This window comes from Arachis stenosperma, chromosome 5 (assembly GCF_014773155.1).
Source record: "Arachis stenosperma cultivar V10309 chromosome 5, arast.V10309.gnm1.PFL2, whole genome shotgun sequence".
Classification (NCBI taxonomy): domain Eukaryota; kingdom Viridiplantae; phylum Streptophyta; class Magnoliopsida; order Fabales; family Fabaceae; genus Arachis; species Arachis stenosperma.
This window is the reverse complement of record NC_080381.1, coordinates 141,346,412-141,366,641: the sequence shown is the minus strand read 5'-3', so window position 1 is coordinate 141,366,641 and position 20,230 is coordinate 141,346,412. Positions and strand designations below refer to the sequence as shown.

Below are 20,230 nucleotides of genomic sequence, written 5' to 3'. Positions count from 1 at the left end.
GCCTCTTAGAACTTCGCATTGGGGCGGAGGAGATCGCCAGGACCTTGGCATCTTTCTTGTGAGCTGACCTAGACCTCGGTGGAGAGTTTTTGGCGGTTACTACGTTTATCACCGTGAGACCGTGGTCTTTGTCTTCTGGCTCTTGTCGCCGCTTTGCCGCTCGGGTCTTGGCCTCTTCGCTGTCTTGATCGCGTTGCCGTCTCCTCGGCTCCCGTATGAGATGGGAGAATTCAGAGAGTTTGCCATCTCTTATTGCTTGCTCTAGTGCATCCCTCAGGTCAAAGCAGTCTTGTGTTTGGTGTCCGTAGCCTTTGTGGTAGTCACAATAGAGGCTCTTGTTCCCCCCCGTTCGGTCCTTGAGTGGTCGGGGCTTCGACAAGATCCCTCTTTCGGCTATTTGCTGGTAAACTTCCACAATGGGAAGAGTGAGTGGAGTGTAGTTGGTGAACTTCCCGATCCGGGGAAACGATCTGTGTACCTTGGTCGGCCCTGCCTCCTTGGCTTGTTCTTTGTGTCTCTCCCCGTTACCCTGTTGCCTATGTTGATTGTAGCCGGAGTGCCGTTTATTGGCGGCCACGACCTAGCTGACTTCTTCGTCATTTATGTATTCTTTAGATCTTGTGCATCGTCCAAACCGGCTTTGTGGTAAGGTATTTTCGAAAGTCCTCGTTCAGGAGGCCGTTCGTCAGGCAAAGGCTGGCCACCGAGTCGGTTAGGCCGTCGATTTCCAAGCATTCATCGTTAAAGCGATCCAGGTACTTTCTGGTCGGCTCCCCGGGTCTCTGGGTTATCCCGAGCAGGTAGATCGGGTGTTTTGCCTTTGCTATCTGCGTTGTGAACTGAGCCAAGAAGGCACGGCTGATATCCGAAAATCCGTAGATGGATCCCTGCGGGAGGCCGTTAAACCACCGGATCGCTGGCCTGGCTAGGGTGACTGGGAAGGCCCGGCACCTCACCTCGTCCCCTACTCCCTCCAGATTCATTCTAGCCTCGAAAGCCGTGAGGTGTTCCAGAGGGTCTTGAGTTCCATCGTACCTCATGTCCGTCGGTTTGTCGAAGTGCTTCGGCAACCGGACCTCAAGGATGGACCGATGGAACGGGGTGGCGCCCATTATCACGGGTTGCCGCATCCTCACAGGCCTTCCTTCCCCACCTTCTCGATCTCGTCCCGTGTGGTACGTTTCCTTACCTCGGGAGTAGATGATTGTGTCGTTTCGTCTCCTCGGGATGGGAGAGTCTTCTCGGGTGCTTTCCGCTTCCGTTCTGGAAGCGGAGGCGTGCCGGGGGTGGCTTTGGCGAGAATCTCTCTCCCAGCTCTCTGGGGACAGGGAGTAAGTAGGATCGGTGGTCCGCCGATCGTGCTCCTGATCAGCTAGTTGTCGTTCCAGATTCTGGACTCTGTGGCGTAGCTCCTGCATTATTCGGGCGCTGTCACCGCCAGTTCCTCCGAAAGGTCGCGTCTCTCGCGTCCTTGTTCGCGGTTCAATGTGTTGCCGGGGGGACCTTCGCCGTCCTCCCGGTGATGCGACAGAGGCTGCCGCCTCTGCCCCGGCTGCTCGGCTTTGGTCTCCAAGGCCCGTCACAACTTCCATAACGATCCCCACAGACAGCGCCAATGTTCGGTGGGGCGTTTACTGGACAATTCGGGTGGATATTTGAAGGGATGAGAACGCTTCAATCGTGGTCGTGCTGGGTTCGGATCTGCCGGGTAGCCGAGCTCTTGTTGAGGAAAAATAGGGGGTGCCACCTGCAAAGACACTCCGACGCTCTAGTCAGCTAGTGTGCAGGTGGGGAATAGGTTAGGTGGAAAGTGTGACGTACCTTGGGGGAGGGTAGGACCCTTCCCTTATATACCATGTCAGGTGTGGGCCCCAGGAGGGCAGAACCCAGCTTCTTCGAAGCTTCCTTGCACAGCTGTGGCGGCCAGCTGTCCCGAATGAATGCGCGGGTCGGACAGGTTCGGGTCACCTGACCGTTGAGGTCGGGTGGTGTTCGGTTTTTTCTTGGGCCGGGCCGTAACAGATGTGGATGACCACGTACGACTTAGGTGGGCTAACCTTCTCAATGCTGAGGGAATCATTTTACAAGACAAAATGCAATAAATGAAGGTTGAAAATGAAGACACCTTTCATGTATAAATAGAAGACATCGTCAAATGCAATATACACACAATAAAATAAAGAGCAATTTTCTCTCTTTATATTAAACTTTTTTCTTCCATTTTTTATACGCTACTAATATGTAATAACAATAAATATATAAGTTTCTTCTATTATTATATTATAATAATTATATTGGTGAACATCAAAACTAAGATCTTCTATTTATACATCTTTATTTTGTATTTAGTATATCTTTTATTTATTTTACAACAAATATATTATATTCCAAACATTAGTGATGATATGGAATTATGGATATTCAACGAGTTACTGATTAACTTGCCTGAAAAGGTCAGTTGTAAAATTTAATTGTTTTTTTTAATTTTTAGATTGTTCGAGTGAAAAACCTTAATAATAATTGCACCGACGAAGGGGTAGCAGGACAGGACGTCTACATGGGGCGGGCCCCATCCTCCCAATCGTATTCACATTCATTAATCACAACTTACTTACTTACCCTTCCTTCTTTCCCTTCTTTCTCTACCATACACTACCATTCTTCATCTTCTCCTTCTTCTTCTTCTTCTCTCTCTTAACACTATTAACGCCCACACACACACCAACCACGCCATCGCAAACCCTTTCCTTCCTTCTTTCATACTTAGGCTTAGTCGGCGGTGCCCGCCTCACTCGCTCACACACATGTCGTCCTCCGGCGCCGGCAGGTACATGGCCTTCCCTCCGTCGCCGTCGCCCTCCCCCTCAGCCCCTCACTCCCCTCACATCTCCGGTCTCCGCTCTCCTGCCTCCTCCGCCCTCCTCGAGCACGACAAGTATTCTCTCGATCTCACTTCTTCCGTCCCTCGTCCACTAATTTTCTACGTTCGAGCTTCCTTTTTTGTTCTTATTACTATTCTTCCTCTACCCTTAAGTTCTCTAGTTATAGCTGTAACTGTAACTGGATTTCGTGCTTTTCATATCCTGTTATTGCTCATGCCTTTTAAATCATCTGATCCAGTGGTTGACTCAATTTTATCCACAGAACATGCCCCCATCTTGATAATTACAGCATTCATTCAATATTGTTACTTGTTACTTGTTACTTGTTAGCCCTACCTGCAGAGGTTTTGTCTTTCCTGTGAATTTGAGTCCATTTGCTCACTGGATACTTTTAACAACCCGATCTTGTTTCTTACACTACTGGAACATGACTTGACCATCCTTCACTTTCTTGTAGTTTCTCCAACTTCATCTTCTGCTAAACAAATTGTCAACTTACATATGGATTTTGGATCTTGAAAATAAACTTGTTTTTATGATAAATAATGTCTTGATATCATCGGATGTTTTCCTTTTATTTTCAGATATCTCACTGAGTTATTGGGAGAACGTCACAAGATCAGTCCATTCATGGCTGTGCTTCCACACAGCTATCGATTGTTAAACCAAGGTCAGATCCCTTTCTAGATTATTATACATTATATTGTTGTTATTGTCAGTGCTGTAAGTAAGCTCTTAATCACGCCTTTCCCCTTTTTTTTCATAGTCTTTGCATAAATCAGATCTGCATTTTTGCTGATAACCCCTTTTTTCAGCGTTTAACTACTTGTGTTGAATCCCGGGAAGTGTATGAGGCTCAGCACCTTTGCTTTGAGCAAATCTAAGTTTGAATATTTTATAACTAAATCATTATTTTATCAGTTTTTTCTTTATAATGTTTTTAAGCTTCAGCCATGATACACTTTACAGATGAAGTTAAAGACATAGATGTATTTCTTCTATAAACTGTTACAAAGATATACTTTATGGCAACGAAGCATAATCTTTTCTACAACAGATTAGCATTTTCTTTGGCATAATATGTCGGAAGGTATTTTAAATTTGTATTCAATGGAATAAGTTATTCTAAGATCTTCAATTATACACCAACGAATTTCATTCCAAAGTAAATAATTTGGTCTTACCTGGCTGGAGGATGGATGTAAAAGACTTGCAGTAGTAGACTCTGTAAATTTATTAATGGGAGTTACAGAGATAATAGAGGTTCTAGAACTACACTGAAGTATATGTGTTCACAATTGCATATTCAGATATTTATTAATTTGAGTAAATACCCAAATTAGTCTCTAAGGAATTTCAGATCGGACACTTTGGTCTCCCAACAACTAAAGTTCCTCGAGAATTACTCCCGTTGGACAGATTGGTCTTTTTGTTGTTTTCAATCAAATTTTTAATATGCATGTTGGGCAAATAAGTCCTTAACTTTTATTATAATACAAATAGGTCCCAAAAAATCACCATAAGATGAATTAGTCTCCTTTAAAAACGACGAAGAGACCAATTTGTCTGACGGGAGTAATTCTTGAAGACTTATAGAGAATAAAATTTATTGGAGACCATAGCGTCCGATCTAAAATTCCTTAAGGATCAGTTTGGGTGTTTATTTTATTAATTTTTGTATTACCTGATAAAGTTTGCTGAGATAGGAGAAGTATCGAAAGACATGAGAGTGTAGCATACATATGAAGTGTGAAAGAACTATATGAAGGATTTATTGGAAATGATTAACTTGTTTAATACTGACCACTTTTTTTTTTTTTTTAATTTCCAATGGAGAGTTGACTTTTTCTTTTGCGTGGGAATGTTTGTAATTTTTTTCTAAAATTTTTTGGGTTTTTTTTTTTTTTGGGGGGGGGGGGGGGATGGATTGTTTGCTGTTAGAATAGAATTCATTAGTTTCTTGTTGCCTTCATGTGACACAGAAGAAGAACTGATATACAGTTCCCCAGAATGTAATTTGGTAGGAAAGGTTAGGAAGTTTAGTTGAATACGTTGGGAAGCTGGGTCCGATGTAGCTTCTATTCTGATTTATTAATATGATTTGATGGGAAACCTGTATTTGCTGCTTTGGGACTTTTAGCACTTAATAAACCTAGAATCTTAACCATTTGCTGCATTAGGTTTAGTTTAGTTAATTCATAGTAAAGAGATTCAAAAGACTTGGACCAAAATATGAGGCTGGAAGTCTGGAGCCATTATATTTATTGCCCTGGATCTATCATGTGTGTTCCTTTCTTGAGCTCAATTGGAAGTATAGGTTATTAATATTTTCCATGCATATAGGTTAGCCGTTTCTGTTTATGTATGGATTGCCTTACATTCAAAGTAGAAGCAATTTTGTATAATCCCTACTGAAGTGATTCAATATGTGCAAGAATTAAGGCTGTTAAACATCTTGGCAAGCGTTCATACTTAACATTTAACCACTAATCCCTTCTGTTATTATGGGTTTGTTATGATGGAGAAGATTTGAGGAAAATGGAGGAAACAAGGTCAAGTTAACATTTTTTGTTTGGGGAATTTTTTAAAATGTGAAGAAACTGATAGATTACCTTGTAAAGCTTCATTGTAAGTTCTAACAAAACTTCTAGGGTTCCTCTAATTTGGATAATTTTGAACATCCACAGCTGCAAGGAAAATTTTTCAAGTCCTATTCTTCCTGCTTTCCTTCGTGTTCATTTCATCTCCTTCCCCTCCTCAATTCCAATCACACCATGTGTTAGATCTCATGTTTATTATATACTTTTTTGACAACATAGATTTCACTTATATGTTGGGTTAATGTGTTCTTATTTGGTTATCATGAAGTTTAGTTTGTAGGGTTGTATTGTATTCATTATTAATTATGTTATTTCGTCTAAGATATCAGCATAAGGAACAGTTTTGAGCCACTTGTTTAATATCTTTTATTCTGTTTACTAACATAAACTTTTCTTGAAGCGTCTTTTCTTCTAGTGTTCAATATCTGTTTTGTTTAATATCAGCAAGATGACACTTGACTGCATGGTTTACTAACCTAATATTTCTTGTGCACTGACTCAGAAAACATCCGTGTTGTCTATCGATTATGTAGTGGCTGCTAACTTGTTAACAAATGCTGACTGGTACATCTTATTCTTGAAAATTGACATTTTTGGAGCAGAAATTTTGCGTGTAACCACACTATTCGGGAATGCATCAGTTTTAGGTCAAAGTGGGCTTGAACATGCTAGCCCCCTGGCTACCGGAGGAATATTTTCAAATGGAGGTGCCGATGTGAATGGATGGGCATCACGATTTCAATCAGAAGTATGGATACTAACCATTAACATAACTTCATTTCCATCTAATTCTTTATTTTAGAAGTATTTCTGACACAATTCTTACATCTGATGCTAACTCTTGACATTTGTTCGAGTTATTGTAGCTCTATTTGTCTGTGACAGGTAGTGCAAAGCTAACATCAAGCTCTGACAATAATCTATAGCTTAGCTTCTGTTTCCTAAATCCTGCTAATGGATCTATATGTCTACTTTTTGCATTTACATAAATCAGATGTCAATACTCGTCACCATTTAGAGTTTCCTGCAAATGACAGATATGATGAACAGTTTCATCTGGATAAATATGAACATTTTAACATGGTTATCTTGATTTTGTTGTGTAGAATGCTAACACTAGCTACTTAAGGTGTTTGCCTCTTGTGTGGAAACAGTAAGTTATGAGGTTTGAGGAGATCACTTATCAGATATTTTGCCCAAATGGTTCATTATCCTGATGTCTCATGATGTGTTCAGTTTTATTTCCGGATTTAATTTAACATCTTATATTTTCCAACACACTGATCCTTTTTATTGTTGTAGTTGCTATATCTTTGCATTTTTTTTTTGTTATGGCTATTGTTAGAATGATAGTTACTCTTCACGTGTATATTTTTCTCTGGCGCAGTAGTAAATTTAATGTTAATCTGCATGGCAATGAAAGTCCTGCAAAATTTGTGTCTGTGTTTGACATTTGGATTGAATCATGCAGATGCCAAGCTTGTTACAGTCTTCATCAACACAAAACTGGCTGAGTCCACAAGGTGGCTCATCTGGTATTATCGTTAAAAAGACAGTCAGAGTTGATATTCCTGTGGACGCATATCCAAATGTATCTCCCCGCTCCAATGTATATTTGAATTTTTTTTTTTCATTTAACATTTGATATTGACTTAAGCATTTTGCAGTTTAACTTTGTTGGTCGCCTCCTAGGGCCCAGAGGAAACTCATTAAAACGCGTAGAAGCAAGTACAGACTGTCGTGTCTTGATCAGAGGCCGAGGTAGCATTAAGGATCCAACCAGGGTAAGAAGAATCATTTCATTGTTTTGTAATACATGATTCTTTATTCCATTATTTCTTATAAAGGAAATACATTATAGTTCATCTATGATAGTACCATTGCACGATATTTGAGCTGTGGAGAAGATATTTTTGTTGTATTTTTATCAAATCCAAGTGTCTACTGACACCTGATTGACATTTCCTAAAAAAATTTTAAATCAGACACTTTGATCCTCAACAAATTTTATTACTTTAGAGGTCCTCGAGATGGATTGATCCTCCTATAAGGAGGACTAATTTGTCTTATGAAGGTATTTGTCGGAGATCTAATTGTCTTATAGTAAATTTTGTTAAGGATTTATTTGTCTAATATGCGTATGAAAAATTTTATTGAAAGGTGATAGAGGGACCAATTTGTATGACATGTAATTCTCAGGGAATTCCAAAGTAATAAAAATTCATTGAGGATCAAAATATGTGATTTAAAATTCATTAGGGACTAATTTGGGTATATACTCAAATTATTATAATATTTTGTATAATTCTATTCCTGTGTTATCTGGATGTGTGTGACATATATACTTCTTTCTACTGCCTTCTGGTATCCAATGAACCCAGTAATCTAATGTTGATGCCAGCATTACTTTACATTCTGTAGGAGGAAATGATGAGAGGGAAACCTGGATATGAACATCTGAATGAACCTCTCCATATTCTGGTAGAGGCAGAATTACCAGTCGAAATCATAGATGCTCGCCTGATGCAGGCACGTGAAATACTTGAAGATTTGCTTAAGCCTGTGGTATGTACTTGTTGCTTAAGTCAGCATTGGCAGTAATGCATACCTTTGGTGAGATAGAGTTTTTATTGTTTGAAGTTTTCTACATTTCAGGATGAATCTCAGGATTTCTACAAGAAGCAGCAGCTGCGGGAACTAGCAATGCTCAACGGCACTCTTCGAGAGGAGGGTTCTCCAATGTCTGGTTCTGTTTCACCCTTCCACAACAACCTTGGTATGAAAAGGGCCAAAACCAGGGGGTAATGTGTTCTAAGAGCTTGTGTTAATTTTATACAAGAGCACATAGCATGCTACAGGTATTGCTGTTCAGCGGGTGCCCCGAGCTGCATCACCGTCGGGGCACTGGCACCACAGTGCCAGTTCTAACTTGTTCTATGTGCAGTGTGTTTATATTCCGTTTGAGAGAGGTTTAAGTATGGTAGCACGTAGTAATGGTCCACTTGAGTTTGGTGAATTCGCTATTTTGAGTTGATTAGGCGGTTTGCTTAGATATTCATCAAATGTGTTTATATATGGCTTATATTTTAAGCTTGCGATGACAGTTTTGGTATGCTGTTGGAATTGTGAGGAAGATACTGTGTCAACTGTCCCCTGCTTTTGAGGCACATAACATAATATCTACTTTAATTCGGGTATGCTATGTATGGGTCATGTATTTGTAATCTCAGCTGTAGATTATCATTGTCAAAATGCATCTCATTTTCTATTGTCCTTACGATTACCATCATTATTACTACCACCTATTTGGGGCCTCCGAGGACGTTTAGCGTGTGTTCTTTTGGTTTTGCTGGGAACCAATTACAAGTTACAACCTCAAGAGCTTCGTTGTTCATTGTTCTCGCCAACAGTATTATACCATATCTACAAATTAAAGGGACTCCTTGAGAGTACCCTGATCTTTTTTTGTTAATGTTAGAAGCAGAAACTCCATCACCAAATGGAACAGAAACAAAAGTGGAAAGGAAATGATTTGGTGAAGATATATAAATAGTTTTATATTATTTATTATATATATATATATATATATTTTAAAGACAGTAGGTTATTTTATTTCAAATGAAAGAAAATATTTTATCTAAAATTTAGAACCATACAAAAAGAAGTGAGGTTTTCATATCCTTCGCTTTAACATTAACGAAACACAGAAAAAAAATAAAACTAAGAAAAAAGCAAAGTAAACTAAGAAGAAAATAAAATTGAAATTAAGTTATTTATTATTTATTATTATTTATTATATTTTTTATGCTACAATCAAATATAAATAATGTATGAATTAATATTATCTGATATGCCTAAATCTTTTTTGTTTAGAAATAATAGGAATAAGTATTAAATTTTAGATTTTTAGTTATGAACATTTTGATTTTGTATTTTAACTATTAAGAAACTTTTTTGTTTTTTAAGTTGAATTGAATAATTTCAAAGAATAAAATGATATAAAGAAAGAAAAAGGCAAAGAGGAAAGGTGAGAGGTATGAAGAAGAAGAAAAGGGACACACGGCCACCCCACAAGAAAACGTACGTAAAACAGATGCCACGACACCCCACCCTCTGTTACTGTTCCTAATTCCTAATTTCCTAGGCTTGCTAGATGCTTCTTCTGCTCCAACCTTCATAATTCACATCACTGTCAATGAATAATTAAATACCGGTACTTTACTTATTACTATTTTATATTTTATTATTTTTCAGCTTAGCTTCATGTAAATCATAACTAACGCTAATCCATAACCCATTTGCCCACCTTCATGCAGATTCAACTTCACTTGCTATTTTAAGCTACTTAATTTCATATGGTACAACCAGTATCTTATTGATTTGGATCATCAGCATAAAAATCTCTAAAGCGAAAAATCAAATTAAATCAAATCGATAAACATATATAATCTTATCCTCTAAATTTCATGATAGTTGTTCTATAGAGAACTCTATATATAAACTTAATGTATCTCTATAAATTATTTCATATGTATAATTTTTAATGTCGTTTAATTTATAGGAACAACGAAGATTAAATATCTCTAGTCGGAATATACTTTATATATACTAACAAATAGTGTCTATTGATTTTCATTTTTAATTGCTTTATTAAAAAATAAGAAAGGTTGAATTAAGATGTCATGTGAGTAGTTATTTTCTAGATTAAATTTCTAATTTGAAAAGAAATGATCAAGGAAAGTTGAATAAAGGAACAAAATTTGAATACCAACAGAGAGTAACCCATATATATACTGAAAAGAGTGGTATTTCTTTTAACATGATAAAATTATCAATATTTAAAATTTTAAATTTAGTACTAATTACTATTAATTTGAATAACAGACTAGACTTGGCTAAAAGTTATTGAAAGAAATGAGAATTTACTTATATATGAATCTCTTCTATTTTGAGTGTTTGGAAATATCTTTTTGAGGGATGAAAACATCAAACACCTTAATCAATTAAAACATATGGTATAAATATCAGCTTATATTAATATTGTTATTTAATTATTTAAAAAAGAAAAGAGAGAGAAGAAAAGAAAAAGGGGAATAAAGGAATATAGAAAAAGAAAGAGAGAATAATAATAATAATAATAATAATAGACATCATAGAAGGAAGCAGATGGATCCATAGTTATAGTCGCATAACAGCGTTAACGTAGCGTGTCACTTGCTCTCTCTCTCTCTCTTTCTCTCTGTCGAAATCAAATTCCGAAGAGGTACGCATTCGCTTCCACTCTTTCTTTCTGTAAATCTGTCGACGCAAAAACCATATAGATTAGAGGTAGTTGGGGTAGTTTGTATTGTCGGTTATGTTATTTGAAAGAAAAGAAGTGAGATCCGAAGAAAACAAGCATTGCCAAATGCCAAGTGAACTGAACCCAATTCAATGCGTTTATTTTTGGGTAAAGTAGGTGTCAGGTGAACGAGCTATAAATAAATAATAATAATAATAATAATAATAATAATAATAAATATAAATCAAAATAAATAAATTAAATGCTACCGCGGATCCAACCCATGATATTGGATCCTTCTTCTTCGTCTAATCATAACGCTCACATTACAAACTTGACATCCTTCTGGAGCTCACTTCAGCAGCAAGCACCCTTTTTTAACGCCCAAACCACCCCTCTTTCGTTTCTTTCCCAAATCTCAACATTCGTTTTCAAGCTCTGTTTGAGGTAGAATTCCATCTTCGATTCAATAGCTTTTGCTTCCCCTCGCTATGCTGATTCTGTTCTTAGATTTCTGCATTTCTTATTGAGCTCAGGCAGCTAAACAACTATTTCAATTTCTCTTTCCTTCATAAACAGTGCTTTTCGCATTCTTTTTTCCTTATTGTTAGATTTCCTTCTAGATGTTAGTGGTATTACATCGTGTCAATTTTATGAAGCTGTAAATTTATCCCCTCCTTTTTTTTATTGTTTAAATTTCTCTGTATATGATTCTTGATGTATCAGTCCTAATCAAATAAACAGCTTGATAAAGTAGTTTATCGTAATTAGAGAAATTTTTAAGGCTTCTGTTCGGTTTCCGCAGTTTAGGCAATATGTAGAGATGTGTGATATGCTGTGGCTTTCAATCCCATAACTTGTTTAGCTGCGTTGATCATATATTAGATTTTCATCCTTAAGGAAAATGAAATGTGTTATTATTGTGTATTCTAAATGAAATTCATACATCTGATTTGGTTCGCAGTGATCTCTGGAGCTGGAAATCATGAAAGGGTCTGCTCTGCTACGAATTTGATTTCATCGTTTTAACAGTTAAAACTGTTTTTGGTTTTCTATTGCGCCAAACATGTCAGGTATGCTATCCTGTCTCTGCTGCTGTCTAATTTTTTATGGTTGTAAAGTGTCCAGTCATGATATCTAATTTCTAATTAGTCACTCTTGCTTCTAAATTCTTCTGTGAAAGGCTCTGAAGGGCAATGTAGTCATGATGAAATCAGAGAGAGAAGATCAGATGTTGAGTACTTTGAAGATGAAAGGCAGCGGTCTAAAATTGGAACCCTCAAGAAGAAAGCAATGACTGCTTCATCCAAGTTTACTCATTCCCTAAAGAAAAGAGGGAAAAAGAAGATTGATTATAGGGTTCCCGCAGTATCCATTGAGGATGTGCGTGATGCACAAGAGGAGACTGTTGTCCTTGAATTCCGCCAAAAGCTAATTGATAGGGGATCTTTACCTCCCAGGCATGATGATTACCATACATTGTTGAGGTATTTCCTCACTTCATTAAAGTTCTTCCATCGCTCAGTGGACGACTAGCTTAGCTCCCTGTGGCAAATTGTTTCCCAATCATTTCACTTCCTGTTTAAAGGGTACAAAACGTCAATTGTTATAGTTTATTGGAATGTTAACTTTTAACTCACAGGCTCACACTTTACTTCCTGGTAGGTTTTTGAAAGCCAGGGACTTTAACATTGAGAAAACAATCCAGATGTGGGAAGAAATGCTTAATTGGCGCAAGGAATATGGAACTGATACTATACTGGAGGTAATGATAGCAATGTTATGTCTTGCAACCTTAAAAAATAGTTGTTGCTTTAGACTGAATAGTTTAATGGTGTAACAAATAAGTGAATAACACAAATTATGTCTGTTTATCTGATTTCAAACTTCATACTTGGAACTATAAACTTAATTTAGGAAGACTGGGCTACATAGGAACAAATTGCACTCTTTGTAATATCCAAATATTTTATCTTCAGCATGTGTGCTATGCTTGATACATATTTTATTTGGCTCTAATGCAATTGTGATCTTTGAAGGATTTTGAATATGAAGAGCTGGAAGAGGTATTACAGTACTATCCTCAGGGGTACCATGGAGTGGATAGGGAGGGTAGGCCAGTTTACATTGAAAGGCTTGGGAAAGCTCATCCAAGCCGCCTGATGCGCATCACCACAATAGATCGATATTTGAAATACCATGTCCAGGAGTTTGAAAGAACTCTACAGGAGAAATTTCCAGCATGTTCTATTGCAGCAAAAAGAAAGATCTCTTCAACGACGACAATATTGGATGTACAAGGCTTGGTATGTTTCATTACACAAAATAATGAAGTGGGATAAATTTTTGCAAATATCTGGATGGGGGTATTTCTGTTGATGTTTCTCCTTGTCTGCTTGGTAATTTATGCCGCTTTCGGATAGTAGTAGTTAGTTTATGTGCTTAATGCCTATACCTTAGCATTCTATCAAACATGAGGACAGGTTTCTTCATTTTAGGAACTGCATTGCTTTTATCTGTTGGAAGGTTTGTCTGATCAAAATTGACCTGGCACTTATTATGTATGGTACAGGGAATGAAAAATTTCACCCGAACTGCTGCAAATCTTTTGGCTTCCATGACAAAAATTGACAACAATTACTATCCTGAGGTTTTTGTCCCATCCCTTCCAAAATTAACTTGTATAGTTAGTCCTGTTCCTTTCTGTATAGAACTTTTCATGGAATTTGCAGACACTACATCGAATGTATGTCGTCAATGCTGGTCCGGGGTTTAAGAAGATGCTTTGGCCTGCTGCACAGAAATTTCTTGACTCCAAAACTATTGTGAAAATACAGGTAGAGAATGTAACGTCCAGCTAATAGTATATCATATGCTCTTCTCCCGCATTGCCACTGATTTTATGTTAATTTCTAAAATTTTCAGATTCTTGAACCCAAGGCTTTGTCTAAATTACTTGAAGTCATCGACTCTAGGTATATATCTGTGCCTTCGTCACACTCACTTCATTTAAGTTCTTAATTTTTAATTAATTTGGAATTTATAAATGAATTTGTACAGTCAGTTGCCAGACTTTTTGGGTGGCTCATGTACATGTCCTAATGAAGGTGGATGTCTTAGGTCTAACAAGGGTCCTTGGAGTGATCCTGATATAATGAAGGTAATGTTTCCTTTTATATATATAGTTTTAGTCCCTAATTGTGAGCTCTTGAAAATGTATCATGGTTTAGAATTACGGAGATAGTATTTGGCAACTAATGTACGTATTCTGATTTTAGCTTGTACATAACGAGGATGCAACATTTGTGAGGCAAACCAGCCGAGCGTCCAATGGACAACAGAAATATTTTCTATTGCACCCACTGAAGGCAAGTGCAGTCTTCTTGACATGCAAAGTTGGGAATATGACTTTTTAACGTCAACTACTTCACATATAACTTAGTATTATTATATGGTTTTTGAATTCTTTTACTCAACTTCCAGGGACGATGCAGTGATATGTCAACAGCAGAATCAGGATCTGATATTGATGGTTACTCCTCTCCCCTTAGACAAAGGAGCTGTCCTTATCCTCGTTTACCCCCGGTTCATGAAGAGGTCAGTTTTGAAGCCTCATCTTCTGGTTTATTTTGAAATTACCAATTATGTTTCTTATCTTCACAGATTTCATGGATGTTATCTATGCTTATACGTCTTGAGCTTACCATCTTTCCTATGACAATGTGTAGGTCAGGACATCAGATCTCAATGGATACTATAGCTGTGATGATAGCGCTCTTTCAACTGATAAAATGATAGAAAGTGACCAATCTCCCCCCACATTAGAGCAGTCATTGCGAACTGCTGATATGGGGAATGTTGATAGTATGACAAAATCAGAAGGTATGATCATGCTGTGTGGAACCCTACTTGCACACCTTTATATTTGGATGGGGAAGTTGGAAAACTCCTGATGGCTATTATTCATGATAGGTTTAATTGATATCACTGACTAGTGTTTCAGCATGTCTTAATATTCTGAAATCTCACTAATTTTGTTTTGTTGTCAGATACTTGGTTTAGCATAGTTAAGGAAAAAGTAGAGAGAACAAATTTCATGTACGTGTCAACAATGCTGACATCTTTCTTTGAAAGACTTATTGCATTCTTCTGTAGTTTAAGATTTGAATTTTGGAGGCCACAGAACATTGTTCACCCATCAATTACTGTGGAGCATAATATTAACAATTCAGCAGTTGTTGAAGCATCTTCTGAAAGAGAACATGTTCTTCCTTGTGAACGACGTCTTCAGAGACTAGAAAAAGTATTTGAGGAACTTAACAAGAAACCTGATAGTATGCCTGCCGAGAAGGAGCAAATGCTCATGCAATCCTTTGATAGGATCAAGTGTGTTGAGTTTGACCTTGAGAAGACCAAGAGGGTATACTTTGGCCGTCATCTAGAACTTTTGTTTATCACAGATTGTACGTTGTTTAAAATCCTGGTTTTACTGCAGGTGCTACATGCTGTGGTGATGAAGCAGCTTGAAATATCCGAGTTGCTGGAGAACATGCAGAAGTCAAGGTGTCGGGTAAGTTGGTTCTTTGGGTTTTCCGATTATTTTGTTCTCTGCCTCGAGTAAATGGTTGCAAACAAGAGGATCGTAGTGATCTCTTGATGATTTCACATACTTGTATTAATGATATACGGTTATTATTGCAGCAGAGGCGGCTATTCTGTTGAACCAGGATCCTGTCTTTGGCACCACACCAATTGAAGACTTGGTCAGGCAAATGGATACACACTTTGGCATTTTGGTATAATCATGTTGGGACACAGTCCTCTTTGTTTTATAAATATATAATGTAGATTTACTCATAAATCTTTTTTCCCTTTTGGTGGGGGTCAATTTTCACAGTAAATACTTAAATAGATGACAGAATTTGTAGTTACGCAGGGACAAGATGTTTAACTCAGTTTTAGACACTACTACAGAGAATGATGGATGACATTAAAGTTCACATTACAGGAAATTCGGAAGGAAAAAATGAAATGAAAAATAAAAAAGAAAAATTCCCTCCTCTCATCCTTTATTATCATTCCCCAATTTCAAACAATTTGTACTGAGTTATGCCATTAATTTTAGGAGAGAAGAGAGAGAGAGGGGGGGGGGGAGGACTCGTTTTAGTGTGATGACGATTAGAATGGAGAATTATTATACATAATTAAAAAAAAAATAGTACGTAGTCAACAAAAAATACTGCAAGCGGTAGTTCGGTAACAATTGTAACAGCTGGCGATAGTTGAAACCCATAGAATTTTCTTTTATAAAGTATCAGCTAGCGTGTGATGTATATTCCTTGGATTACTACATGAGTTTGCTTTTGCAACTGGTTTTTATAATTTGAATAATAACGAGATTATATTGTTGTGGAAGTGGAATGGGGAAAGTAACGGTGGCAAATGGCAAAACGGATTCGCTGAATTAATGCGAGGCAGGTTGCTGGCTTGTTTCATTTAAAATGAAGGGGTTTGGTGGATAATCTGCCTCAAATAATGATAATAATAAATGTAAAGTGATCTGTCATCTATCAATAAACGGTTTCATATCGGTATTTTAGTAGCTAAACATTCCAATTATTATGGATAGTTGGATACTTGAACACAAAGGTCCAAAATAAGTATATAAGTAAGTAAAATTTCCCTTCACTACAGTACAGTAGAAGATCATAGAAATTTTGGTCGCCAAACATTAGGTAAAGCCGTAAAGAAAGAAAAAGTTACTACCAAATTTTATTTAATAAACCAGTTTGCAATAAAATAAAAAATAATAGTGGGACGGAAGGAAGGAAGGAGGATTTGGAGAAAAGGAGTTTTGCGCGTTTCCGAGCTGTCAGCCATTTGAAGGGATCGTGTCTTTCTGTCATCTATCTGTTTGCAATTTGAGTTGAGCTCACAATCACATCACACTCTCATTCCATTACCTGCTGCTGCTTCTTCTTCTTCTCTTCATTTGCCAAAATTAAAGAGGTTTTCAATTTAACTTGGTGGTTACAAAAGAAGATCTACTCTGTGTTGCTCAGACGAACTGAGCAACGATGGCTATGCCTTTCAATCACCCACTCTCTCTCTCTTGTGCTATTCTTCTCTTCATGTCTCTCTCCGTTTCTGCCGCTTCTCTTTCTGGTAACTTCCTTCACTTCCCTTCTTTTTTTCAAGCTCCTGCTGACTCCTTTTTTTTCTTCTTCTGACGTTTGGGTTTTCTAATTACAGACACAATTTTCGATTCTCAGGCGCATACGGCTCGCCATCTTCTTCAGGCTAAGAGAGGTTTGCAATTTCTTAAACATCTTTATGTTTTGGATCTACCAACATTTTTTATTTAAAAATGGAAAATACCAGTAGATGAATTATATGGACATAGCTATATTAAATCTATCTAGTGATTTATGCTGTTCTTTCCTTTCCTTTTATTGTTGAGATCAGTCTGCTCTGTATGAGGATTTTCATTATTCGTCTAGAGATAACTCTAACTTCAAATGTGACTCGATCTGCCATTTCTGATAAGCTCTTGTATATACAAACAGCACAAATACTTGTGAATAGTTGAATAATGATTGCTATTAAACAATTACTTCAGTTCTGTTGATTACTTTTTTGAGATATCCATCTTTATAGCATGCTGCAATTTGGTTTTGCCGTGACATTTGAACTGTTGTGTGTATGCTGAAGCCTGAAAGGTTAGAGTTTGGTGATATCAATTATCAAATGCACAAGGCAAGTGGAAAGTGCTGCCACATGGCATGTGTCTTGATCACTTTCTTATGTCTTTCATCTAGTATCGCCTCATGAATCATGATTTTATAGTTGCCAATTTTGTCTTGGTTTGTTTGCAAACTCATTGCAGATATGGGTTGGATATGGCCAAAATCTCGATCTGATCCGCATTAAAATCATCGGATTAAATTCAATATCCGCAGTTTTTAACCTTGGATCCGATCCGATCTGCACATTTCAGATTGGATATTGGATATCGGATATATCCGCAAAATATAAAAATATTTTTTAATAGCTTATTTTTATTAAAAAAATATTAATAAAATTTCTTTTTTCTACTCTTTTAAATATGTTTACCCTTAAAATAATGTTATGTGGAAACTCAGATGCAGCCAACTTCACGTGAAGTCAACTGCACCTGAATTTTCACCATAATGTTAAACACGCTTTTCTTAAATAATAAAATTAAAATAATACAACATATATGATAATTATTAGTTGAAATAAAACATAAAAAGAATATTTATTTATTTATTTTGCGGATTTGCATATATGCATATACCTACATAAAATCTGCAATCCGATCTTATAAGTGTCCGGATCCGATCTGATAGCCTTGCGGATCGGATCCATATCCGCAAATTTCGGATCGAATTCGGATAAATACCGCGGATATGCGGATCGGATCCGATCCATGAACACCCCTAATTCTTTTCTTTCTAATTTTCCTCACCTGTCTGTTTAAAATATATATGGAATCTGGGCCAAGCTGTTCTCATGATACTGGTTTTCCCCGGAATCTGCAGGTTGTTCTGTGAATTTCGAGTTCGCGAATTACACAATAATCACAAGCAAATGCAAAGGACCCAATTATCCACCCAAAGAATGTTGTGGGGCATTCAAAGAATTCGCATGCCCTTACGCCGATGTGTTGAATGATTTACAGAATGATTGCGCTTCAACCATGTTCAGTTATATTAATCTCTATGGACAATACCCTCCTGGCCTCTTTGCTAGTGAGTGCCGTGAAGGGAAGGAAGGTCTTGCCTGTCCTGCATTGCCGCCATCCGCATCTTCTGATGATACAGCAAATCAAGTTATACATAAGCCATCTCTACTGCTGATGATCACAACCTGCTTCTTAATTTTGTTACTCTGATGTTTCAGTGGCTAATTTTCATTCATTTTTTTATACCAACATGATTGTGCTAGAGCTCAAAACATTAGCATGCAATCGGATTAGTCTCCCCCTTTTCGATTTTACAGTTCCATGTAGTAAGCTCTGCTGTATGCGAGTGTTGGTAACTAATTGCAAGCTTGCTTGGAACTTGTATATTGTCTGAAAAGGAATGTGCCTACTCATATATTTTTATTGGGAATGGATCCTCTCAAATGCTAAAAGAAATTGAGAGGGTAAAGGGTGATCTCTAACCTTTCATTGCTTTCTCTCTTATTTATTCTCGGTCCTATTTATAAAATTAATGATGAGAGATTATACTTTATTCCCTCAATTATTAAAAAAATTGAGAGGATCTATTTCCTTTTTTATTCGGGTTATTTATTTGTAACTAGGTATTTTTTTTTACGCTGTGAAACATTTGCAGTAGAATATGCATGTGTGAAGACCAAAACCAAATTGTTTGACAAGTTTTATGTGATTTGTGAAGTACTACTCTTTGGATTTTCCTAGAAGACGTGCGCAGTGCGCAACATACTTAACATCTTAGGAAGAAAACTGAATTTTCTTTTGGTTCTATAGTTAATTTGAGAGAATCATGATCTCAACTTTTATTATTAGGGTGTTATTGTTAAACCCAGAAATGTTAATGATTAGTCACGGATTTAGGAGACATGTATAGGCTGTTGCCCTCCGTAATTTTTGAACAGTTACGGTTTTCTAATTATTGCAACATGAAATGAAAAGTTTATACTTTTTTTCTTTTGCCAATGACATTGCATTGTGAAGGTATGAAATTGAGAAATTTTTATCAGCATCTATTAATCAAAAATGCTAAAAGACCGAACTATTTGTTGCTTTTTTATTATTATTAGGTTTAATTATTATGTTGATTTTTATAGGTTCACCAAATGTATAATTAAGTTTTTAACTGTTTTTTCCTTTTTTAATTGGATCTTTACATGATTTTTAATTTTACAATTAGGTCTTTGTCAGTCTAAAAAATGTTAGAGCTAATGGAATATCTCTTCGCAAATTGAACGAATCTATAATCAAGAATCTAATTAAATCTTTGACTACGTATTTTTTTAGAGATATTTCGTTGATTTTAATTTTTTTGATATGAAAATGACCTAATTATAAAATTAAAAATAGTGTATAGATCTAATTAAAAAAAATATAAAAATCTAATTATAAATTTAATAAAATTATAAAAATTAATAAAAATTATTATTATTATTATTATTATTATTATTATTATTATTATTATTATTATTATAAAAAAAGAGTCACATCACTCATGAAAACAATGTCAGATTGGACAAAATCATTACCCTGTGTACACTTTTGCTAACAAAGACATACTAGTCTTATTAATGGAGTGATAAATGTGACCACCCGAACATAGGATTCAGGTGTACATAACTACATATAACTCATTAAATAATTCGAATAGAATTGTATTTTGTCTGTGGATTTTTATATATACTTTTGTCCATTTTTTTAAATATAATTAATCAACCTAGCTCTCTCT

General features: G+C 36.6%; 3 protein-coding genes across 3 annotated transcripts; all 3 read left to right on the top strand.

The window, feature by feature from the left end:
- The first annotated feature begins 2,639 nt into the window (after positions 1-2,639).
- LOC130981664 (KH domain-containing protein At5g56140-like) lies at positions 2,640-8,765 on the top strand. The gene is made up of 7 exons (XM_057905287.1): positions 2,640-2,935; positions 3,467-3,552; positions 6,085-6,230; positions 6,954-7,073; positions 7,150-7,266; positions 7,904-8,047; positions 8,138-8,765. The coding sequence occupies exons 1-7, from the start codon at positions 2,805-2,807 to the stop codon at positions 8,285-8,287; spliced, it is 894 nt and encodes a 297-aa protein (XP_057761270.1). The 5' UTR covers positions 2,640-2,804; the 3' UTR covers positions 8,288-8,765.
- A 2,228-nt stretch (positions 8,766-10,993) lies between these two features.
- Positions 10,994-15,831, top strand: LOC130981595 (phosphatidylinositol/phosphatidylcholine transfer protein SFH13). Its single transcript, XM_057905176.1, has 15 exons — positions 10,994-11,210; positions 11,728-11,836; positions 11,947-12,250; positions 12,429-12,528; positions 12,803-13,069; positions 13,336-13,413; positions 13,496-13,600; positions 13,689-13,738; positions 13,824-13,923; positions 14,042-14,131; positions 14,232-14,360; positions 14,492-14,645; positions 14,813-15,183; positions 15,259-15,333; positions 15,465-15,831. The coding sequence occupies exons 2-15, from the start codon at positions 11,830-11,832 to the stop codon at positions 15,483-15,485; spliced, it is 1,851 nt and encodes a 616-aa protein (XP_057761159.1). The 5' UTR covers positions 10,994-11,210; positions 11,728-11,829; the 3' UTR covers positions 15,486-15,831.
- A 731-nt stretch (positions 15,832-16,562) lies between these two features.
- LOC130979955 (GPI-anchored protein LLG1-like) lies at positions 16,563-19,191 on the top strand. Its single transcript, XM_057903524.1, has 3 exons — positions 16,563-16,928; positions 17,016-17,072; positions 18,326-19,191. The coding sequence occupies exons 1-3, from the start codon at positions 16,841-16,843 to the stop codon at positions 18,676-18,678; spliced, it is 498 nt and encodes a 165-aa protein (XP_057759507.1). The 5' UTR covers positions 16,563-16,840; the 3' UTR covers positions 18,679-19,191.
- The last annotated feature ends 1,039 nt before the right edge of the window (positions 19,192-20,230 follow it).